This window comes from Trachurus japonicus, chromosome 21, assembly GCF_045865225.1.
Source record: "Trachurus japonicus isolate A0001 chromosome 21, Traja_1.0".
NCBI lineage: Eukaryota > Metazoa > Chordata > Actinopteri > Carangiformes > Carangidae > Trachurus > Trachurus japonicus.
The window spans coordinates 33425145-33448133 of NC_140927.1; the positions used below are offsets into that span (position 1 = coordinate 33425145).

General features: G+C 45.2%; 2 protein-coding genes across 2 annotated transcripts in view; both read right to left on the reverse strand.

Annotated features, from left to right (window-relative positions):
- Positions 1-1296: 1296 nt before the first annotated feature.
- LOC146965605 (MAGUK p55 subfamily member 4-like) overlaps positions 1297-22989 on the reverse strand; it is a 245620-nt gene continuing 223927 nt past the window's right edge. The window contains exons 2-21 of the mRNA XM_085765762.1: positions 16818-16852; positions 16230-16351; positions 16068-16145; positions 14898-14981; positions 14659-14790; positions 9901-9982; positions 9411-9496; positions 9191-9262; positions 7809-8005; positions 7647-7705; positions 7350-7367; positions 7093-7134; positions 6970-6990; positions 6527-6565; positions 5715-5885; positions 4969-5049; positions 4327-4420; positions 4116-4224; positions 3864-3998; positions 1297-1484 (exon numbers count right to left, since the gene is read on the reverse strand). Of these exons, the coding sequence (XP_085621888.1) occupies positions 1299-1484; positions 3864-3998; positions 4116-4224; positions 4327-4420; positions 4969-5049; positions 5715-5885; positions 6527-6565; positions 6970-6990; positions 7093-7134; positions 7350-7367; positions 7647-7705; positions 7809-8005; positions 9191-9262; positions 9411-9496; positions 9901-9982; positions 14659-14790; positions 14898-14981; positions 16068-16145; positions 16230-16351; positions 16818-16852 (1843 nt within the window). The 3' untranslated portion in view covers positions 1297-1298. The remainder of the gene's footprint in view (positions 1485-3863; positions 3999-4115; positions 4225-4326; positions 4421-4968; positions 5050-5714; positions 5886-6526; positions 6566-6969; positions 6991-7092; positions 7135-7349; positions 7368-7646; positions 7706-7808; positions 8006-9190; positions 9263-9410; positions 9497-9900; positions 9983-14658; positions 14791-14897; positions 14982-16067; positions 16146-16229; positions 16352-16817; positions 16853-22989) is intronic.
- Positions 10058-13093, reverse strand: LOC146965606 (uncharacterized). The gene is made up of 4 exons (XM_085766245.1): positions 13073-13093; positions 12644-12947; positions 11102-11842; positions 10058-10122 (listed from the first exon to the last, which is right to left on the reverse strand). Exons 1-4 carry the CDS (start codon positions 13091-13093, stop codon positions 10058-10060), a joined length of 1131 nt encoding a protein of 376 aa, XP_085622371.1.

A 22989-nucleotide genomic window follows, 5' to 3' on the forward strand; every position in this document is an offset into this window, starting at 1 on the left:
CAAGTGAAATGATCTAAACACAAGTTAATTTTTAGGTGATGAGTCTTATTGTGGAAAGAGATTAGTTTTGACTAGAAATGAGACATTTTGACAAGAAATAAGACAAATATTCTTGGAAAGATTTTGAGTTTTTGCAGTGTTCTAAAATAAAAAACAGTAAAATCAAGTTTAGTGAGTCACTGGATTTATTTAAACAATGTTTGTTTAATACTTTGACCCCATGAAGAACAAACAAACATGTAAACAACAGTTCAGATTGTGTTTGTGTAGACTGAGGCTGAACGACATTAATCCTCCTGTTAAAGCTCCTGAGCTGCGTCTGTCTGAACTGGATTAACCTGAGACACACAGACGAGTGTGTGTGTGTGTGTGTGTGTGTGTGTGTGTGTCTGTGTGTGTGTGTGTGTGTGTGTGTGTGTGTGTGTGTGTGTGTGTCTGTGTGTGTGTGTGTGTGTGTGTGTGTGTGTGTGTGTGTGGGGGGGGGGGGGTTAGTCACATGACTTCATCTTGATCTGTAATTAGCACAGAGACTGAATCTGTGACAGAGACTCCAGATTCAGTGAAACCAGGTCAGAGTTTAAAGGGATAGTTCAACATTTTGTCAAGTTGTAATCCCTATAGTCATAGCAGTAGGTTTGTTACCTTTAATTGTCGGTGCAAGCTATTTTTAGAAAGGCGGAGCAGAGCTGTGAGCTGCTCAGAGCTACGCTACGGAGGCTCATTATGGGATTTCTTGGTTTCCCTCATCAAACTCATCAAATACACAATCCAACAACTCCACAATGCTCTGGTGGACAAGTTGTGACCTGCACATTCACCACGCTATGAGATAATAACACAACGTTACCACACAGAGTTGTTTTAGAGGGAAATACAGAGACTGTTGATGAAAAACTGTCCCTGAAGGCAACACGCAGCAGTGGTTTTGCATGCATTTCCCTCTAAAACAACTCTGTGTGGTAACGTTGTGTTATTATTATCTCATAGCGTGGTGAATGTGCAGCTCACAACTTGTCCACCAGAGCGTTGTGGAGTTGTTGGATTGTGTATTTGATGAGTTTGATGAGGGAAACCAAGAAATCCCATAATGAGCCTCCGTAGCGTAGCTCTGAGCAGCTCACAGCTCTGCTCCGCCGTTCTAAAAATAGCTGGCAATGGGCCAATTTGCCAAAATGTTGAACTATCCCTCTCAATCAGACACAGCTGATCAGGTTTAGAACCACGTGTTTGGTCTCAGTTGGTTGCTCCAGTCTGATTGATGACTGATGGATTATTGATCAGACATATTGACCCCCCCTCTACTGGTCCTCGCGGGTCCAGCTCTCGGGGATCCACTGCGGCTCCTCCTGCGCCTGCTGGATGACGGAGCACAGCTGGATGACGGCGTCCTGCAGGTCGTCGTTCACCAACACGCAGTCAAACAGCTGCCGGTACTTTCCCTCCATCAGACGAGAGACTTCCTCCAGCTCCACAAAGTCCTCCTCCTGTCGGGGGGGGGGGGGGGGGGGGGGGGGGGCAGTGAGTTACTGAAGGTACTACAAATCTTCAAGGGCCACAAAGATGTTTTTCAATGGCTCGAAGGTCCATTTATTGAGGTCGGTCAGGCCACATGTGAAATATTGTACTGTAATATTCAAAAGATGTCCTTTTTAGTCGAAACAACAACAAAAATATGCACTAAAATATAATTTCCATTTTGACAAAATTAAAATAAATATTTGAATAAAACAAGGAACGTGCCTTCATTGGAGCGATTAACTCATTGAGTGCCGCGCTCCTTTCCAAAGTTTTAGTCAAGTGTACCGGCAAATTAGACCATATTTGACTTTTTATTTTAGAGCCATAGTGTATTCTATATTATTGCCACCAACACATACTGTAGCTCATTTGAAAGGTTTAACGTTATCCTTCAAATGGCCACAAACCGTTTGTTTCTACGTGCCTCCGTTCCTGAGAAAAGTCAAGCTAAACATGGCTGGGTTTCACCAAAATCCCTCCTTTTTTTCTAGAAAAGGAGATAGAGCGTCTTTTATGAAAGCTGCGCTGTTTGTGCCTGTCGCTCTTCTGACACTCGCATTTCTGGATCAAAGGGCTCGTATAAGATAAATATACACAACAATTGTTGTTCTATTCACAAAACCACCATCGGGGGCGGGGGGGGCGCCACTAAACAGCAATAACACAGACGCACCGTGCCGTGTCACAGCCTCTCGCCGCGGAACGTGAGGCTCTGCCGGCCACAGCGGCTCGCGAACACCGGTCCCGCCGGTGGTCGCGGTCCGTCTGTGGTACGGGTCGGTGGTGCCGGTCTGCTTTGGTCCAGAGACCATCAGATTTTACCGCGGGAGGACTTTGGGGAGGACACGGTGTTGCTCCAGATGAAGACCGGGCGGGACAGTCGGCTGAGAGCTTCCTGGTTCAGCTCCCAGCTGCTGCAGCCTCGCGGGTGAGAGCGGAGCAGCAGCGGAGCAGCTGCGCTGCATCTGCATGCAGAACTCCGTTTGCAGAAGCTGAGTTATGATAAAAACTTCCAGATCATGAGCTGTCATGTGACTTTGATCGTCATCTATTTCAGTTCTCCTCGTCGTAGAGTCCCCAAATTTACATATAATGTGTATTAAAGTGTCTATTTTCATAATTTAAAAAAAAAGCAAAAAACGAAAAATTTCGTTTTTGGCACTCAACGCATGGGAACGAAAAACGAGAAATTACGTGGTTGGCACTCAATGAGTTAATTAAAAAAAAAAGTTTTTCCTTAAATACACACGTGCGCCGCCAGCGTCGTAATCTTATCGGTTAACGAGCATCAGTTATCGGTCAGTCTTTGGAACTTTGGCTCAAATGGTGTGATGGCCAGACAGACACACTGTTGCAAATGTTCATTTGTGCGCAATCTAGGCTCCTACAGCTGGCAAAGTGACAATATGAACCGCTTCAAAAACAAAAGTGAAACTTAAAAATGCGCTCGTAGCGCGACCCAGTAACAGGCTGTCTGTGTATCGTTGGCATGGAGACAAGTCCTCTTTCCTCCTCTTTCTTTGTGTGTGTGATTCTCTTATCTGATCTGATTATTTATTTACTTAATTTTTATTATTATTATTTTATTTCTTTCTGTATTTTTCCCATTTGTAAGCTAAGATATCACAAGTTGACTATTATTCCGATATCTGGCCGTTTATGGATTAGCTGGGGTTAGGAGAGCCTTGTCTTGCGTGTGTGTGTGTGTGTGTGTGTGTATGTATGTAAGTCCTATATTGTGTTTCAATGTATTTGCTTTTTTTTTTTATTTCTTTACCTGACATTGTATCATTGTATCTTTTTGTGGAAGGACCCCCTCGAAAATGAGATGATTCATCTCAAGGGGCTATCCTGAATAAATAAATTCAAAATTAAAAAAAAAAAGTCCCGATATACACGTGTTGACCCAACCAAAACACATACTGAAGAAATACCAGTTCGGGGGCCACCTATTGAGTAACGCTGCACTAGAGGAACCACCAGAGGAACCTCCAGAGGAACCACTAGAGGAACCATCTGAGGAACCACTAGAGGAACCATCTGAGGAACCACCAGAGGAACCTCCAGAGGAACCACTAGAGGAACCATCTGAGGAACCACCAGATGGTTCCTCCAGAGGAACCACTAGAGGAACCACCAGAGGAACCACCAGAGGAACCTTGTGAGGAACCACTAGAGGAACCATCTGAAGAACCACCAGATGGTTCCTCCTGAGGAACCTCATGAGGAACCATCTGAGCAACCTCCAGAGGAACCACCAGAGGAACCTCATGAGGAACCATCTGAGCAACCTCCAGAGGAACCTTGTGAGGAACCACCAGAGGAACCCTGTGAGCTGCCCTCACCGTGAGCGGCCGGTTGACGGCGTAGCTGGTGATGAGCGCGGCGTCTCGGCGGCTCAGCCTCAGTCTCTCTGGACTCGGAGCTTTGATGAAGATCACGTAGGGCTTCAGCCTCCGGGTCCGCAGCGCCACGACGCTCTGCAACGACCAGACAGAGGGTCATCAATATGGAAACATGCTGCTGGATATTATGGGATGGTTCTCTTGGTTGGTCAACACTGTGTAAAGCAGCTTCTTCTTCTTCTTCAGACTCACGTGTGGTTCTATGTCGATGATGCACATCCGTCCTCGTCTCAACACGTCGTCGATGGCGTCGGTGCTGGTGCCGTACAGGTGACCTTTATACTCGCCGTACTCCACGAACCTGAACACACACACACACACACACACACACACATTAGATTTAACTATGACATGAACATGTGTTATGTGTGTGTGTGTGTGTGTGTGTGTGTGAGCTACTGACCTGTGGTTACAGACCATGTACTCAAACAGCTCCTTGGTCACAAAGTGGTATTCTCTCCCCGACTGCTCCCCTGCTCTGATTGGACGAGTGGTGTCTGGACAAACAGGAAACAGGCATCAGAGCATCAGGACCAGGACATTAACTCTTTCGCGACCATTGACGAGTAAACTCGTCACAGCCTGCCGAACGTTCACGACCATTGACGAGTAAACTCGTCAAAAAAAATAGACACTCTGAGGTACCCTGTGTGTGAATATGGTAGTCCTCTGATATGTAAAACTGTTATAAACTAAAATCAAAACATAATGTTTTTTATAAACTGTGTGATTTTGGGTTTGTTTGAGTAATCGGTCTCCTTGAATGCTGCTCTGGGGACAGCGTGCAGCTGCTGTGCGGCGGAAAAACTCGCCGTTTTTTCGAGGAGCACGTTGTAAAGTCACTCTTCAACCACGTGAAGACAGTTTGTTTCTAGGTGATGTACAGAGTTCGGTTCGACGTGAGATAAAAGGTAAACAAATAGCCAAAAACATGCGGTCCTGAGCGGATGTGCTGAGGAATTAGTGTGGTCGCGAAAGAGTTAAACCTTCATCGTCACAGTAGATCTGATAATCGTGTCTTATGTGTTAATGAGTCGTTACGTACGGGGAATGGGTCCCTGGAAGGTGGACGGGTTCAGTTTGATGAGTCTCCTCCTCAGTTCAGTCACTCCCACTCCTGAAGCTCCTGGACGAGGAAGAGGGTGAAGAGGAGGAGGAGAAGGATTAGGAGAAGGAGGAGGACGAGGAAGAAGAGGAGGAGGAGAGGATGTAAACAGGAGTTAAAGGGATAGTATCATTTTTTAAAGGTGGGGTTGTATGATCTACAAATAGCCCCTAAGTACTTTAATTGCAGTAGAAGACTCTCTGCACTCCTCCCGTTAGCAACGCCAGCCCATAATAGCCCTGCCCAGAGATTTACAACATACAGTGTTGTTAACAGACCCAAAGAAACGGCCTATTTTCACGGCCTAAAAGAGGTTTTACCTGAAAAAAAATACACCGTTCCATTGTTCACTATAATATAATTTTTTCCAGCCCTTCAAACTGCAGGAAAAACACAGTTTTTTATTTGGACCTAACCAACTTTTTTTTTTCAGGTAAAACCTCTTTTAGGCCGCGAAAATAGGCCGTTTCTTTGGGTCTGTTCACAACACTGTATGTTGTAAATGTCTGGGCAGGGCTATTATGGGCTGGCGTTGCTAACGGGAGGAGTGCAGAGAGTCTTCTACTGCAATTAAAGTACTTAGGGGCTATTTGGAGATCATACAACCCCACTTTAAAAAAATGATACTATCCCTTTAACGCTTGGACTGACAACAGGACGATACACTTCAGGTCTGGGTCTCTCACCGAGGAGGATGATGAGGCGGTGGTTCTCCTGCGGGGGGCGCTGGTACAGCGTCACCTCCTCGTAGGGGGAGGACAGAGCGCTGCTGCTGCTGGGGGAGCAGGAGGTGCAGGACTGACGCCTGCTCCTGTTGGAAGACCTCCTCACCAGCCGGAAGCTCCTCCTGAAGCCCGCTGAGGAGGAGGAGGAGGAGTCAGTCAGTCTGTCTATCTATCTATCTATCTATCTATCTATCTATCTATCTATCTATCTATCTATCTATCTATCTATCTATCTATCTATCTATCTATCTATCTATCCATCCATCCATCCATCCGTCCATCCATCCATCCATCATTTACCCATCCATCCATCATCCATCATTTCATCCATCCATCCATCCATCCATCCATCCATCCATCCATCATCCATCCATCCATCCATCCATCCATCCATCCATCCATCCATCCATCCATCCATCCATCCATTCGTCCATCCATCCATCCATCATCCATCTATCGATCATCCATCCATCCATCCATCCATCCATCCATCCATCCATCCATCCATCCATCCATCCATCATTTACCCATCCATCCGTCCATCCACTCATCAGTCCAGCCATCCATTCATCCATCCGTCTATCCATATATCCACCATCCATCCATCCATCCATCCATCCATCCATCCATCCATCCATCCATCCATCCATCATCCATCCATCCATCCATCCATCCATCCATCCATCCATCCATTATTTACCCATCCATCCGTCCATCCATCCATCCATCCATCCATCCATCCATCCATCCATCCATCCATCCATCCATCTCACCGAGGTAGATTCCATCGGCGACGTCAGACTCGGTCTCATCTGAGGAGAAACATCAAAACTTTGTAATAAACTTGACTTTAATCAACGTCTCGTTAAAAAAACAGGCGACTCATTAAGATGATATGGAAGATATCTAACTCCTAAATCAAACTACTACAAATACTTGCTTAATGTAATACTTAATTTTAATTTAAAAACATTTATCATTTAACAGCATGTGATTTAATTTTGAAATCTCTGGATGGTCAGACAATGAGCCCCTCCTGATTGGCTCATCAGCCTCGACCACCATCATTTTATCTTTTTATCATTTGTAACCTGTGACTTTCATAAAAAATTAAAGAATAAATTCTTCTATCAAAATCAATCTGTTGATTAGTGATCAACACGCAGAGTCAGTGGTTGATCTGCATGTTGAACATGAACTAATCAGACTTACCTACCAAAATGTATGTCTTCTAGATCTGAGGGAGGAGAGAAACCACAGTCACATCCACAGCTCTGACTCCGGATCAGCTACTGCTACTGTTCACAAGTTTACATCAGTGTCATGTGACATGTTTCACCTGGTAAGATGCGCTTGTTGTCAGCATGTTGGAGCTCGTCTTCTGAAACACAACAAAACAAAAAGCTTCAAACACAGAGAAGCGACTTCCTGTAGCTGCTGTTGTTTAGTCAGGAAACCGTTCAGACTTTTTGCCTTCGGGGCTTCCGTAGGAATAAAAACTAATTCCCAGAATCATTAACCATCACAGAAGTGAGTGAGTAAATGACTCTCTACTAACGACCACACACGGGTGAGACTGAGGCTCCGCCCACTCACCTTCATCAGCCAAGGTCACTGAGGTCAGCAGGTGGATGAGAGGACAGAGAGGAAAAGAATGTAAAGGTGGACAGACAGGTGGACAGACAGGTGAATGTAAAGGTGGACAGACAGGTAAACAGACAGGTGGACAGACAGGTGACGAAACGAAACAAAACGAAATGACATGTGGACACACAGGTGAGAGGTGGACAGAGAGGTGGACAGACAGGTGAACCGACAGGTGGACAGACAGGTGAACCGACAGGTGGACAGACAGGTGGACAGACAGACAGGTGGACAGACAGGTGGACTCACAGGGTCTGATGCAGGTGTGCACCTGTAGAGGTTGACACCACCACTGCTCCCTCTGTTTGCTGTGGACACACAGAGAGGACGATGATGATGATGAGGATGATGAAGGTGAGGATGATGAAGGTGATGTGTCAGTGACAGGTGAGTGCAGGTGTGTGTCGTCACCTCTTCAACATGCTGGCCGAGGGAATCAAACCTGCGCAGGACACGGCCCACGGCAGCTTCCTGGCCTGCCACCACTGTCCGTCGGACTGGTCCACCACCTCCAGCAGGTCTCCTCTGCTGAACGCCATGCCAGCGTCGGGGCAGGGGCTGGAGGTGTCCTGCTGGGGGCAGTAGTCCACCATCGCCCTCATGTACACCTGACACACAGAGAGAGGTCAGAGGTCAGAGGTCAGAGGTCACCGGTGTCCTGTGTGCAGGCAAACATCCTCTACTACTTCTTGTGGAGTTGTAGTAAAAAGCAACTGGACTTCTTTTCTTGAAGTCCAGTTGCTTTTTACTACAACTCCACAAGAATAAGATGACCTGGATGACTGAGAACCTTCACGGACATCCTCTACTACTGTCAAGATGACTCACTACAAGCTGCTCCAATGATATGAAATGGTTCAGCTACACTTCCTGTCTCCTAAAGTGGGCGTGGTCACCGCCCCCCCCCCCCCCCGCCCCCACTTCCTGTTGTGAATGTGTGTGTGGATTTATAAAAGTTTATGAAAGTGAGATGTTTATATTTTCTTATGATAACATTAAATATTTACACAGCTAACAGTCATATTTAGCATGACGAAAATTAATTAGCTTGCTAATGTTTATTGACGTTACCATGGGGACCTGTGCCAAATCTGGTGAGAGTGTGTGTGAAACAGAGACAGGTCTGGAACATAGTTCATTTTCTCCTGATTTGTCCATTGTAGTGTCAAAACGTTCAGAAGAGACGAGTCTGGTGATAAGCAGAGTCCCATATTTACTTCAGTGACCCTGGAGCTGAGCTCACGTTCACTTCTCCCATTGGAGTCAATAGACTCAAGACCTGCTGCTGCTGCTCGTCTCCTAAAGGGGACGGAGTCACGGTCTGCTGGTCTCCTAAAGGGGGCGGAGTCACGGTCTGCTGGTCTCCTAAAGGGGGAGGAGTCGTGGTCTGCTGGTCTCCTAAAGGGGGCGGAGTCATAGTCTGCTGGTCTCCTAAAGGGGGGCGGAGTCATAGTCTGCTGGTCTCTTAAAGGGGGCGGAGTTACGGCCTGCTGGTCTCCTAAAGGGGGCGGAGTCACAGTCAGCTGGTCTCCTAAAGGGGGCAGAGTTGTGGTCTGCTGGTCTCCTAAAGGGGGCGGAGTCGTGGTCTGCTGGTCTCCTAAAGGGGGCGGAGTCATGGCTTTCTGGTCTCCTAAAGGGGGCGGAGTCACGGTCTGCTGGTCTCCTAAAGGGGGCGGAGTCATGGAGAAAACCATGGGACACAGAGACAGGAAACTGACTCGTAGAAGTAGCTGACAGAGAGGACAGTGTAGGAGGAGGAGGAGGAGGAGGAAGAGGAGGAGTCGTCGTCTCACCGGCCTCTGGTTGCTGCTGCTCTGCGACGAGTCAGGAATCACTTTGAACAGGATGGTTCCCTGAGAGTTGATCTGACAGAGACAAGAGGGAGCAGACATCTTCGTCTTCTTCATCATCATCATCATCATCATCATCATCATCATCATCATCATCATCATCATCATCATCATCATCATCATCATCATCATCATGTTGCTGTTGTTGTTGTCGTTTACCTACCAGGATCTGGATCACCTGCTCCGGCTCGAGTCCGACCACAGGGCGACCGTTCACCTCCACCAGCATGTCTCCAGGATGGAGGAGGCCTGAGACACACACATACATACACACACACACACACACACACACACACACACACACACACACACACACACACACACACACACACACAGGATAAGACTTCACACACATTTTGAACATATCATCAGTCTTTGTAACTTCTGCAATGTCATCATAAACACACACATTATTTTCAAAATGAGAACATTTGAAGGTGGAAACTGACGTTCCAACGTGTTCCTTCTGCAACGATGCAAATTAATGTTGTGGCGATGTAGCGGTGCAGCTTGAAATATACGAGCAGAGTTTGTATAATTGCCCGTTATTTTATTATTTTATTATTCACTTATAATATTTTGATATTCCTTCTTGAAGTTTTACGTAGTGGACGTAATAATAAACTGGTAAAAAATACACAGTGCCCTCTCACCACTGCGGTCAGCCAGTCCTCCATGAATCACTCTGGCGATGTAGATCTCTCCCGTCTCCTCGTCCCTCCTGATCGTCGCTCCCTGACACACACACACACACACACACACACACACACACACACACACACACACACACACACACACATACATGCAAGGTTACTGGACGGAAGCAAACACTGGATGAAGCTGTAATCCCTTTGACCTCTGACCTGTGGTCACTGCTGGCAAATGAACATTTGGACCAAACGTCATGGGAGTTTATTCACATGTCAACCAACCAACCAACCAACCAACCAACCAACCAACCAACCAACCAACCAACCAACAAATCAATCAAAAAACCACCCAACAAATCAATCAACAAACCACCCAACCAACCAACCAACCAACCAACCAACCAACCAACCAACCAACCAACCAACCAACCAACCAACCAACCAACCAACCAACCAACCAACCAACCAACCAACCAACCAATCAATCAACCAACCAACCAACCAACCAACCAACCAACCAACCAACCAACCAACCAACCAACCAACCAACCAACCAACCAACCAACCAACAAATCAATCAATCAATTCCTCAAAATTTTCCCTGTTAAAAGGGTTTTCCATGGAGTTTTTCCTCAGTCGATGTGAGGGTCTAAGGGCAGAGGATGTTGTTGTGATGCCATGTAAAGTCCTTTGAGACAAAACGGTTTGTAAAAACAGGCTATACAAATAAAATTGCCTTGTCTTGCCAACCAACCAACCAACCAACCAACCAACCAACCAACCAACCAACCAACCAACCAACCAACCAACCAACCGCCTGCCCACCCACCCGACCAACTGACCAACCAACCAACCAATCAATCAACCAATCATCTAAGGTTTTGATCAGACATATCAATACAGGTTGTGATTCATGATTTATTACTGTAGAGATCTGACATGACAGAAGGACTTTGATTAGGATGATGACGCTGATGATGATGAAGATGATGATGATGATGAAGGTCCAGTGTGACTCTTGTGTACCTGTGAACACCTGGTGCTGATGATCCAGTGTTTGTTGTTGTTGGTAAACCAGATGTTTGTGAGTCTGACTCCAGAACCAGGACCAGAACCGGCGCCGACAGGAGACGAGACGTTTTCCTCTTCTCTTCCTACTTCTTCTTCTTCTTCTTCGTCTTCTTCCTCTTCCGGGCGGTCAGACAGCCGGAGCGTTTTCCCTCTCCTCTGTCCTCCGGCGCCATGGAGACGGAGCCGTTGTGGAACCTCACCTGTCCGTTACCGCTGCTGCTGCTGCCGACGCCGGCCCTGTGGGCGGGGCCAAAGGTCACCGCCGGCCGCTTGCAGCCGCCGTTGAGGCGCTGAGGGCTGTGGGAGGAGCTGACGGAGGAGGAGGAGGAGGAGGAGGAGGAGCAGGAGGAAGAAGAGGAGCAGGAGGAGAGGGGGCGGGGGTAAGGAGTGGGGGGTTTGCGTACGACTCTGGGGGAGATGGAGGAGACGCGTGGGGGAGGGGGGGGCGGGGCCTGCTGCCTGGGCCGGCGCGGCGGCGGCGGCGGCGAGGACACCATGAGGCCCTGCAGCTTGTCCACCACCTGCACCAGCAGCTGCAGCGCCTGAGCGTTCTCCTCCACGCTGCCGGAGATCAGCTCCGTCGCCGCCGCCACGCTGCGGCCCAGGTGGCGCACGTCCTCAGAGCCGCCGCTCGCCGTCGTCTGCACCGCGGACCGGAGCTCTTCCACCGGGGGGCGGGGCTTCGGCTGCTGACCGTGGAGCCCGTTGTCACCAGTGTGGGGCATCGTGGGCGGTGTTTGGCGGGCGGTGGGGAGGGTGCTGCTGGCGAAGCGCCGGGCAGCGGCGGGCGTGGGGGGGGCGGTGTGCGGCGACGGCGGCGGCACTCGGCCCGGAGTCGGGACCGTCCTGGACTGGCCCCCCCCCCCGCCCCACGCTGGCGGTACAGGACCGGGGAGGACGGGAGGCTGAAGGCCGGGACCGGGGGGGGAGGGTAGGCGTAGTCGTCACTGCTGCCCCCCCCACCAGACCTCTCTGAGAGGGAGAGGAGGAAGAAAAGAGAGAAACACTGTCAGAGGAAAAAATTATCTAGAGAAACATGATGGATGGATGAAGAATGATGAAGAAGCGATGATGAAGTGGTGAAGAAGTGATGATGAAGTGATGATGAAGTGATGCTGAAGTGATGATGAAGTAATGATGAAGAGTTGAAGAAGAAGCGATGATGAAGTGGTGAAGAAGTGATGCTGAAGTGATGATGAAGTAATGATGAAGAGTTGAAGAAGAAGCGATGATGAAGTGGTGAAGAAGTGATGATGAAGTGATGAAGAGTTGAAGAAGAGGCGATGATGAAGTGATGAAGAAGTGTTGATGAAGTGGTGAAGAAGAAGCGATGATGAAGTGGTGAAGAAGAGGCGATGATGAAGTGATGAAGAGGCGATGAAGTGGTGAAGAAGTGATGATGAAGTGATGATGAAGTGATGAAGAGTTGAAGAAGAGGCGATGATGAAGTGGTGAAGAAGAGGAGATGATGAAGTGATGAAGAGGCGATGAAGTGGTGAAGAAGTGATGATGAAGTGATGATGAAGTGAAGAAGAGTTGAAGAAGAAGCAATTGATGAAGTGGTGAAGAAGAGGAGATGATGAAGTGGTGATGAAGAGTTGAAGAAGAAGCAAAGAAGAGGCGATGATGAAGTGATGATTGTCCTCCTCTCCTCATCTCTTCCTCCTCCTCTTACCGGTGCAGGGGGCGGGGCTAAAAACCGAGGGCGCTGATTGGTTGAGCCTCCTCTTCAGCTCCTTGGTCTGTGGACAGAGGCAGCAGCTTCCTGTGGACTGGTAGCGGGGCAGGAAGGGGCGTGTCCTGTCTCCCCGGGGGAGGGGCAACGGCCTGGCCTCCCCCGCCGTGGCCCGGAGCTCCTCCCCCGACCAGGCCCTTCTGGCCGGCACCAGCCGCTCCAGCGTGAGGCGGCGCAGGCTGCTCCACCGGCCGCGGAGCACGCCGGCTCCGCCCCCGACGCTCGACCGGCGCTCTGCTGCGTTCTTAGTCAACGACAGAGAAAGTTGGTCTCTTATTGATCATTGATCACTGATCACTGATCACTGATCAAACAACAACCTGTCCAAAAGACATTAACAAACTACAAACTGGTTGTTATTAGGGCCACAGGGCGAATGGACCACTCCATGGATTCACTCCATTTAAACTTCAAAATGTAGACACAAGTCCTGTCTATTGGTGAATGAATCCTCATGGTCTTTGATCAATCACTGTTCAAAGACCATGATCATTTTTGGAGAAATGTTGAGATATATAGACCGAATCGCCTTGTTGTTTACATTCTACTTCCGGGTAGAAAACCAGCACGTAATTTGAATGAGATCAATAGTAACGAACGAGAGTTTAGCTATATATCATATTTTTCGCGCCCTATCACCGTTTAGACAAATCTGAAATGATTGAAGAAACATTACTATTTCTGTGTGTGTGTTTTGTGTTGCTATGTGTTGTATTTATTCAGTTTGGGGGAATCACGGTGTCTAGAAACGGTAGCTAAGATAATGGCAGTAGCTAAGCTAACATCAGGACGTCAGCTGTTAAAACCCTCCCGTTGTGGGACACGACATGAAACTACTCTAGTTAGCTCAGTCATGTTGTAACTCAGATATCCGCTGGAGAAAATATTTTTTCATGGGCCGTTTATTGAGTCACTGAGATATTAAAGTTAAACAGCTAGCTAACCGTTAGCCCGGCTAATCTATGATAACCATGACTAATTACAAAAATGTGCACACAGAAAAAGTAATGTTTGTCCAATCATTGGTTTTATAGACTTTACAAACATCAGATTAGTCTAAACGGTGATATAGTGACAAGAAAAATTAGATATATATAGCGAAACTCTCGTCCGTCACTATTGTTCTCATGCTGGTTTTCTACCCGTAAGTAGTTGTAAACAACAAGGAGATTTGTCCTAAACAACAACCTGTCGAGAAGACATAAACAAACTACAAACTGGTTGTTATTAGGGCCATAGGGCGAATGACCATGAAATGATTGGATTTTTTCAAACGTCCACTACTCAGGCATACTTTCACCTAGAGACTCCATCTAAACTTCAAAATGTAGAAACAAGTCCTGTCTATTGGTGAATGAATCCACGTGTCAATAGGTATTATAGTTTTTGATCAATCACTGTTCAAAGACCATGATCATTTTTGGAGAAATGTTGAGATTATAATGGGTGTGTATTGGACGGAATGTTCGGGCTAGAGTGGGTGACATCATCAGCTAGAGTGGGAGAAGTTGTCTGAAATTGTCTGAAACTTTTCACTTTCCACGCTCCTCCCGGCCACAAATTACACTCTACACACATGATTTTTTCCACAGTTGTAGACAAACTTGTCCTCTCTCTAACAATGTGTTCAGCAAAGCAGAGAGACTTGCTGAATTTAAAATGTGAGCCTCTCGGTGCGGCCATGTCTCTCTATGCTCCTCATTGACTCCAATACAAAATCTTTCAGAAGGGACTCCTGTTTATAACTCGCAAGTGTTTCCAAAATATTTACTTTAGAAACACCAAAGTCATATCAAAGTGTTCAGGAAGTCCTTACGACGACCACGGTCTGCTTCTTTTTCTGATAGGAGCTACCGTTTTGTCAGAATAAGTCCAAATGTGAGACCAGCCCAGAGGCAGAAAATCACCATGAACCTGCGTCATGGCAACAGGGAATCGGGGGCGGAGCTTCTCACCAGCGGCTGGTTGTTCTTCACCAGACAGACGATCCTCATGGCCTCCTCGTCCTCAGGCAGCTCGTCAGGGAGGGGGGGCAGGACGGGGCCGTAGTCCGCCTGGGCCACGCTGTCGTGGGAGGACAGGAGGGCCTGGTGGGGGGGGGGGGGAGTCCGGGGGGGGGGAGTCCAGGTGTGAGAACAGAGCAGCAGAGACTGTGTGAGGACACAGGTGAGTGTGATGGTGGTGACAGACTGACCTGCAGGTGGGCGGAGCTCAGGAGGCTGTAGAGCTCTCTGGCCTCAGGTGAGGGACGATGGAGCTTCTGTATGACCGACATGACCTGACAGACACACACACACAGTCATGATGTCATATTAGAGCCTGTCTGCATGAATTACGGGTTTTCTGAATCCACATTTTATTGTTTCAGCGTCTCGTCCAGACAAAAACGGTGCCCCAGCGTTTTCGTCTGGACGCCCCCCCCCCCACCCCCCCCCTCTGTTTTCGAGCCCCCCCCCCCTCTGGTCATTCATTATTATCCCCGGTAGGGATACGTGTTGTCCCCCCCTCTGGTCAGACACAGTAATATCCTACTCTAGATCAAGTCTACATCATTTGAACCGTGAGCCTTCTCATCCCCCCTACAGTAGCGCACAGCGTCTCCCAGACCATCATGTAGTCTACTGTAAATGATCACAAAAAAAAAGAAAGAAAAAAAGGCGAGTCTCGAGACGCCGGTTGCACTGGGTCGGGTCTGTCTCCAGGTTTGAGCAAATAAAAGCCCGTCTCAATTAGAAGCTGGGTCTGTTTTCTACAAGTTCTAGTGAATGAACAAAACCTCTCAAAGTGCTTCATTCCTGCTACAGTTCTCAAAGACCCGACCGGGTCCGATCCGCTAATGTGGCCAGACTCACGTGCATTAATTGTTGCCCAGAACGCGGCAAAAAACAAGAAAGAGAGAAAGAAAAGACCCGACCCGAGTTATTAAATGTTTTCTGGACCCGGTGCGTCCGGTCGAGTTGTTCGGCCCGTTGAGAATTATATTATGATTATATTATTTCCCATCTTTACTGAGCTGATTTGTTCGAAATTAAATAAAAGCCTGTCCCACATAGACGCCTGTCTATTAACATATCGTGAGTTGATGTCGATGTGACTGTATTGGCTATAAAATACAGGTTTTTCACAAATCGCAAACTGAACGTAACAACAACAACAACTGTCGGTCTGAATCTCTCCCGTTAAACCATCATCATCGTCATATTTGCTATGACACAACTCCCAGTCAACATTTAATCCACTTCTAATGTTTGGATCGCATTTGCATTTACATTTTCGTGTGGATAAGGGCGGCTTCATTGTGTGTGTGTGTGTAGGTGTGTGTGTGCGTGTGTGTGTAGGTGTGTGTGTGTGTGTGTGTGTGTACCTCATGTGAGAGTCCTGAGGCGTAGGGCAGGAACGGGCTGGGTGTCGCCCTCTGGAACTGCAACAGGCACTCATACATCTGGAGAGGAAACAGGAATGAAATCAGATGATGATGGTGTGTATGTATAGGTGTGTGTGTGTGTGTGTGTTTACGTGTGTGTACCTGCAGCAGTGCGTGCAGCCATCGTGCACTCAGCAGCTCATGCAGCAGCTCAGCTCCACTGACGTTTCTGTTGACGGCCTGACCCACGTCATCCACCACACTGGAGAGCACCTGACTGACTCCTGCACACACACACACACACACACACACACACACACACACAGCAAAGAGTACTATACTTGAAGTTCATTTTATTAGGTATGCTTGAGTATAAGTATAAGTATAGCAAGTATACTATGGACCATGTACTTGTAGCATACTGCCTCAGTTTTAGTATAAAATGAGTATACTCTTTAATAAACTACTTTTTGCTAAGGGAAGTAACTGAGACAGATGTTGGAAGCAGGAGGTGAACACACACACACACACACACACACACACACACACACACCCCTCCTCCTCCTAATACCATGTGATTGAGGTCTGAGAGGAGATTAGGTCCAGATGCGGACCGGGTCAGGATTTAGATCTGAGTTCATGGTGAAGACTCGACACAAGGACGACAAACAATAAACACACCAGCAGCAGTGAATACAGGTGTGTGTGTGTGTGTGTGTGTGTGTGTGTGTGTGTGTGTGTGTCTCTCACCGTGCTCCATCGTGTGTCTCATGTTCATCCAGTCGCTGCAGAGGAAAAATGAAATGAATCAACTTTTAGTGAGTTGAAAAACAAACAGAACCAGAATCTGATCTGAGGTCAGTTTGATAAACGCTGAGTGAGTGACATCATCACTGACAGATGAAGATCAATACGATGTTCACAGAGAGGACAGACATGACACAATCAGCAGCAGCATCATGTTTCCATCATCAACCTGTGTGGAAGGAGGCGGAGCCAAACACACAGAGCTAACAAACAACATAAACATGTAGCCTACTTTTCAAGTTTAAACAGTTGATCTCATCTCTCTCCTGTCTACAAAACAAAAAAGCTGTTAAAACTACCAACATATGTACTGCTTTTAATGTCTTTAACTGATATGTAATCTTGCATGTATTCATTAGTTTGTTTCTAGGGTGGCCATTTCCACAACACCAAAAAGGAGGACACTTATATATAGTGAAGCAAGAATAATCACAACATATACGTAGGTCTACTGTATGTGTACTTCCCACTACAATACAATTTTGTCCATGATAACAAAGGTATCATGATAAAGTGATGATTAGTTTATTCACTGCAAGACAAGTTCTTTCATGATGTAGGCTTTGTGTAACAGAAGAGGAAAAAATATTTCCGGAGATGGCGTAAATGTGGGTTCACATTATTGCTGCTAATTATTGGTTAGTAAGTAAGTCCTGCAAAGTGCACAGTGCCACAAAGCAGATAGTCCATTGTCTTTAAACCAGCACTAAGTAACTTTTCAACCTTCATAAAATATTTTCATAACTTTTGTGATGATACATCGACTTACAACAAGTTGAATGACACCTCTGTCGTGGCCTGAGGGGGTCTGTATCATTATGGTCTGTATCTCTTTCTCTGGCACTAAGCAGCTTTGAGGAGCATGGTAGGAACCCTGCTCTCACTTTACTTTCACTTTCACGAGTCACAACAAGGAGGGAACAGGCAAAACGGCACTTTAGCAATGGATTATGTTTGTGTTTTCACTTTGAAATGATCCACTGGAAACAGAAACTTAGTTTTGATGTCTTCTGTTAATTTTAATGCAGGATATTTACAGGGCTTCACGCTAGTGTTCATGGGAAATGGAGTCTTCCTTCAGGCAAAACACTACCGCTTTGGTCCACAGGCGCCGCCAAACTCAACCAAAATTGAAAGTTCTTTAGTACTGCTTTAAATATGCAAATTAAGTTTAATAAATGAACAAATAAATGAATGCAAAAAAAAATACACATTTCAGTTCTTAACAAGCATAAATAACCTGTTTTAAGTGAAGAACAAATGAGAAAAAAAATGACTTCAGGGCCGAGGTAGGACCGACCTGCAGCTATAGTCCTTATGTTTGTCTGTGCTCGCCTCAGTGGCTCCTTTCCCTTTGGTACCAACGTCCATGTCACATAGACAAAGACTACAATATGCATGTAAGTCATCCCTGCTGCTTTTAGTCTTTTGGTCTGTCATTTCAGCTTGTTCCTGTTCTGTTGACGTGACGATGACGGAGCTAGCAGATCGTTCATCAATCAATCATTTACTCATTTGACAGCGCTTTCATCTTTTTTTTTTCCTTCTTCTGTCAATCTTTTCTTCCACCAGAACGATATGCTGTGTTATGTTCAGTTACGTTCGAGTGCAACTCCAAAAAGGAGGACAAATAAGCGTCCGGATTGAGGCCGGGCAGGGCATTTAAATGATGGCCATGGCCACCCTAAGGAAGTCAGAGAGAGAGTCATGGAGACATGAAACTCTGAATCACAGCAGAGGAGTTTAAAACAGAAACAACAAAACGCTGCATTGACAACTGGAAGTGTGTGTGTGTCAAACCAGGAAGTCATTAAACGTCTCACCTGCCTCACAGCTGATCAACCTTCACTGGTCTGAACTCAGTGGAGTTGATGAATAAACGTTCTTAGACCTCAGAGACGGACAAAAAGCAGTAGCTTAGTACACTGCAAAAACTCAAAATCTTACCAAGAATATTTGTCGTATTTCTAGTCAAAACAAATCTCATTATACTTAAAATAAGACTCATCACATTAAAAAGTAGCTTGTTTTTAGACACTTTTTACTTCTTTCAAGCAGATTTTCATTTGAAATAAGTAGAAAAATCTGATAGTGGAGCAAGTTTTTCTTTCTTATTACAAGCACAAAAAAACAGCTTTCACTGGCAGATTTTTCTACTTATTTCAAGTGAAAATGTGTTTGAAACAAGTGAAAATTATCTAAAAACAAGTTCATGTTTAGGTGATGAGTCTTATTTTAAGTGGAAAGAGATTAGTTTTGACCAGAAATGAGACATTTTGACAAGAAATAAGACAAATATTCTTGGAAAGGTTTTGAGTTTTTGCAGTGTAGAATAACACGACACAACAATAAAATAAGATTCAAATGAAAAAACATTTAAGTCTTTAACTCAAGATGAGAGATTACGTGTGTGTGTGAGAGAGAGACTAATTGTGGCCTAATTTGAGGTCACGTCTCCTCTTTAGCTCATTATCTTGGCTCAGCTTCTGTTTCCTCTGACTCTCACTCAGGAAGCTTCAATTAACTACTGAGCTGATTACATCATCGCAGCATCATCGCAGAGTCACGCTCTTCTGGAGTCTAATAACCACAGATATGTTGTTGTGATTTGTATAAATAATGAAGTTTTCTAAAACAGCAGTGAGAAGCCGCTGTTCAGACGTTTTAAGTTAAGGTGAAAGCTGAGGATGAAGACCAGGTTCACGTTCACTCCTCCACTCATCCCTTCACTTTCTCTACACACTGGAGATCAAGATGGACGACGTCATCTCACCTGAACCTGACGGCGTGTAAAAGCAGAATGATCACCTACCTGTCACTCAGAGAGGCCACGCCCCCGTTTACACACAACTACAATAAAGTGTTGTATCTGCTGCTGCTGCTTCAGCCCTTTGACTTTTCAACTTGAGTGATGAAGTTTCTGCACTGCAAAAACTCAAAATATTTTCAAGAATATTTGTCTTATTTCTTGTCAAAATGTCTCATTTCTAGTCAAAACTAATCTCTTTCCACTTAAAATAAGACTCATCACCTAAAAATTAACTTGTTTTTACACAGATTTCACTTGTTTCGAACTAATTTTCAATTGAAATAAGTAGAAAAATCTGCCAGTGAAAGCAAGTTTTTTGTGCTTGTAATTATGAGAACTTGACAAAATTTTTAAAGTTTGGCAATGAGGTCTGCTATGACAGTTTAAATTGTCTTTATGTCAAGTGGTCAGAACAAGGACAATGTCAACTTTGCATTAAAAGTGACATAACTTGCCAAATGACACTTAACGACAGCTGTCATAAGTATTCATTGATGTTTATGACAGCTGTTATGTCATGGTTATGACAGTGTTATGTCAATCTTATGAATACCTATTCAAGTAAAGTGTTACCCGACCGTTTTGCACCAAATTCCTGCAGAACAGACGACTTCAGCCCGGTAAACACGGTTACATGCTGTCAATCCGACATCCCACCATTTAGACATACCACCAGTTCGACATACCGCTATTCCGACATGCGAACATCCCACCATTCCAACAAGGCTTTCAATATAAGGAAATGTGCGTTACTCAACAGGCTAACCCTTCTTTAAGACATGCTGATAGAGGAATACCCACATGGTTGTGTGTAATTACAGGGACTAGTCTGCCTGTCTAGCCTCTACCTGCTCTTTTTACTAAACTTAACCAAGTCCACTGCAAAAACTCAAAATCTTACAAGTTTCTCTAGTTCCTTTCTTCTTCTTTGTAACTGTACAATATATTGCTGTGTATGATATAACTCAAAAACTGCAAAAAACTCAAAATCTTACCAAGAATATTTGTCGTATTTCTAGTCAAAACAAATCTCATTCTACTCAAAATAAGACTCATCACATAAAAAGCAGCTTGTTTTTAGACACTTTTTACTTCTTTAAAGTAGATTTTCACTTGAAATAAGTAGAAAAATCTGATAGAGGATCAAGTTTTTCTTTCTTATTACAAGCACAAAAAACTTGCTTTCACTGGCAGATTTTTCTACTTATTTCAAGTGAAAATCTGTTTGAAACAAATGAAAATGATCTAAAAACAAGTTCATTTTTAGGTGATGAGTCTTATTTTAAGTGAAAAGAGATTAGTTTTGACCAGAAATGAGACATTTTGACAAGAAATAAGACAAATATTCTTGTAAAGGTTTTGAGTTTTTGCAGTGTAGAATAACACGACACAACAATAAAATAAGATTCAAATGAAAAAACAGTAAAGTCTTTAACTCAAGATGAGAGATTACGTGTGTGTGTGAGAGAGAGATTGTTAGGTGATGAATCTTATTTTAAGTGAAAAGAGTTTAGTTTTGACTAGAAATGAGACAAATATTCTTGGAAAGATTTTGAGTTTTTGCAGTGTCCTTTCTTCATTGCCTAAGCCCAACCAGTGCAAATTCTTTTTTTGGGGAAAAATACGCTATTAAAGGAATTGTCGGAAAGGCAGGATGTTTAAAAAAAGAAAAAAATCCCGTCATTCCTACCATAGGAGGCAAGAATTGTCGGAATGATGGGATGTTTGATGGAAAATTAAGTGTTGCCATTTAGACAATTAGAGCCCTATGTTGGACTGGTGGGATGTTGGAGTGGCGATTGCCCACCGGTAAACACACCGACGACTCACCGCTGTGTGTTCAAGTACAACACACACACACACACACACACATATATCTACACAGACATACATATAAACCACTACATTAGTATATGTATGTTTACATATGTGTGTATATTCACACACATATATAAACATCCGTCTCCTTCCACAGACTCACCAGCTCGTCCTCGTCCTGTCGTGTCACTGTGAACTGTGACGTGAACCAGCGGTGACTGACTGGAGGTTATTTTACTACCAAACCAAAACAGACACTAATCCTCTCTAACCCGACTTAATCCACCAACCACCAACCTCCCTCCCTCCCCCCTCTTTTTCTCTTGCTCCTCTTCTCTCCGTCTCATTGCCTTCTTTTGGGATGTTTCACCCTCTGTCACTCACTCCATCTGTTTCTCTCCTGTGTGTGTTTTCACATCCACGTCTCTTCACCGTCCGTTCACTCGCTCACCGTCATGGCCGCCCGCCTCTGTCATTTTCTCCCTCTCTCTCTCACTTTAAGTACTTCAACAGATCACAAAGCTTCTTAACTCTTTGCTGCTTTTAGTCTCTCTCTCACTCTCTCTCTCTCACACACACACACACACACACACACACACACACACACACACACACACACACACACACACACACACAGGCAGCAGCAGGTCAGACACGCTCAGCTGCAGGAAACACAGTGTTAAGAGGACTACACACAATGTGATGCATTAAAACCCAACATGTGCAACATCTGGATCTTCAAGAGACCAGTCGATATCAGCTGTGTGTGTGTGTGTGTGTGTGTGTGTGTGTGTGTGTGTGTGTGTGTGTGTGTGTTGGGTGTATCACAGGGTAATGGGGGTCACTGGGTCACTTCTGCAGTGATTAACACTGATCCTTCACAGTCAGATATGGAAACACAAACAGAAGCAGATAGAAGGAAACATGGCCGCCACCGCTGCAGCGTCTCAGAGACTCTGGTAAAATGACCATTCATCTCCAGCTGAATGTTTTTTTATAAATTCTCTCTTTAAGGCAGTAAAATGCCTCAAAACAAGTTCCATATTGTAGGTTTGATTTCAGTGGTCAGTGACAGTCGTTCACAGAGGCGGGCCGTACTATTAGGCAAACCAGGCATTTGGGGCCGCCAAAATGCCCTCTTTATATTTTATATTTTGTCCCCATATTTATTGTTTTTATAAAAATCTCTTCACAATAGTAGCATCAGGATGTGTAGCAACCAAAAACGTAATAACGGCCAATAACGTAATAATTTTGGCCATTTTAAATGTAATAAAGCCAATAATGTAATAAAACTTTTGAGCCAATAGCATCATAACTTTTTGCCGATGATGTAATACGTTATTACAGTACATTATTGGCTGGTTATTACGTTACTGGCCTAGTATTAAAAAACCTTTTGAAAATGTAATAACTAGTGCCGATAATGTAATAATACATAAATATGACTGCAGTTCTTAGAAATATAATACTTTTTTTTTTTGCAGT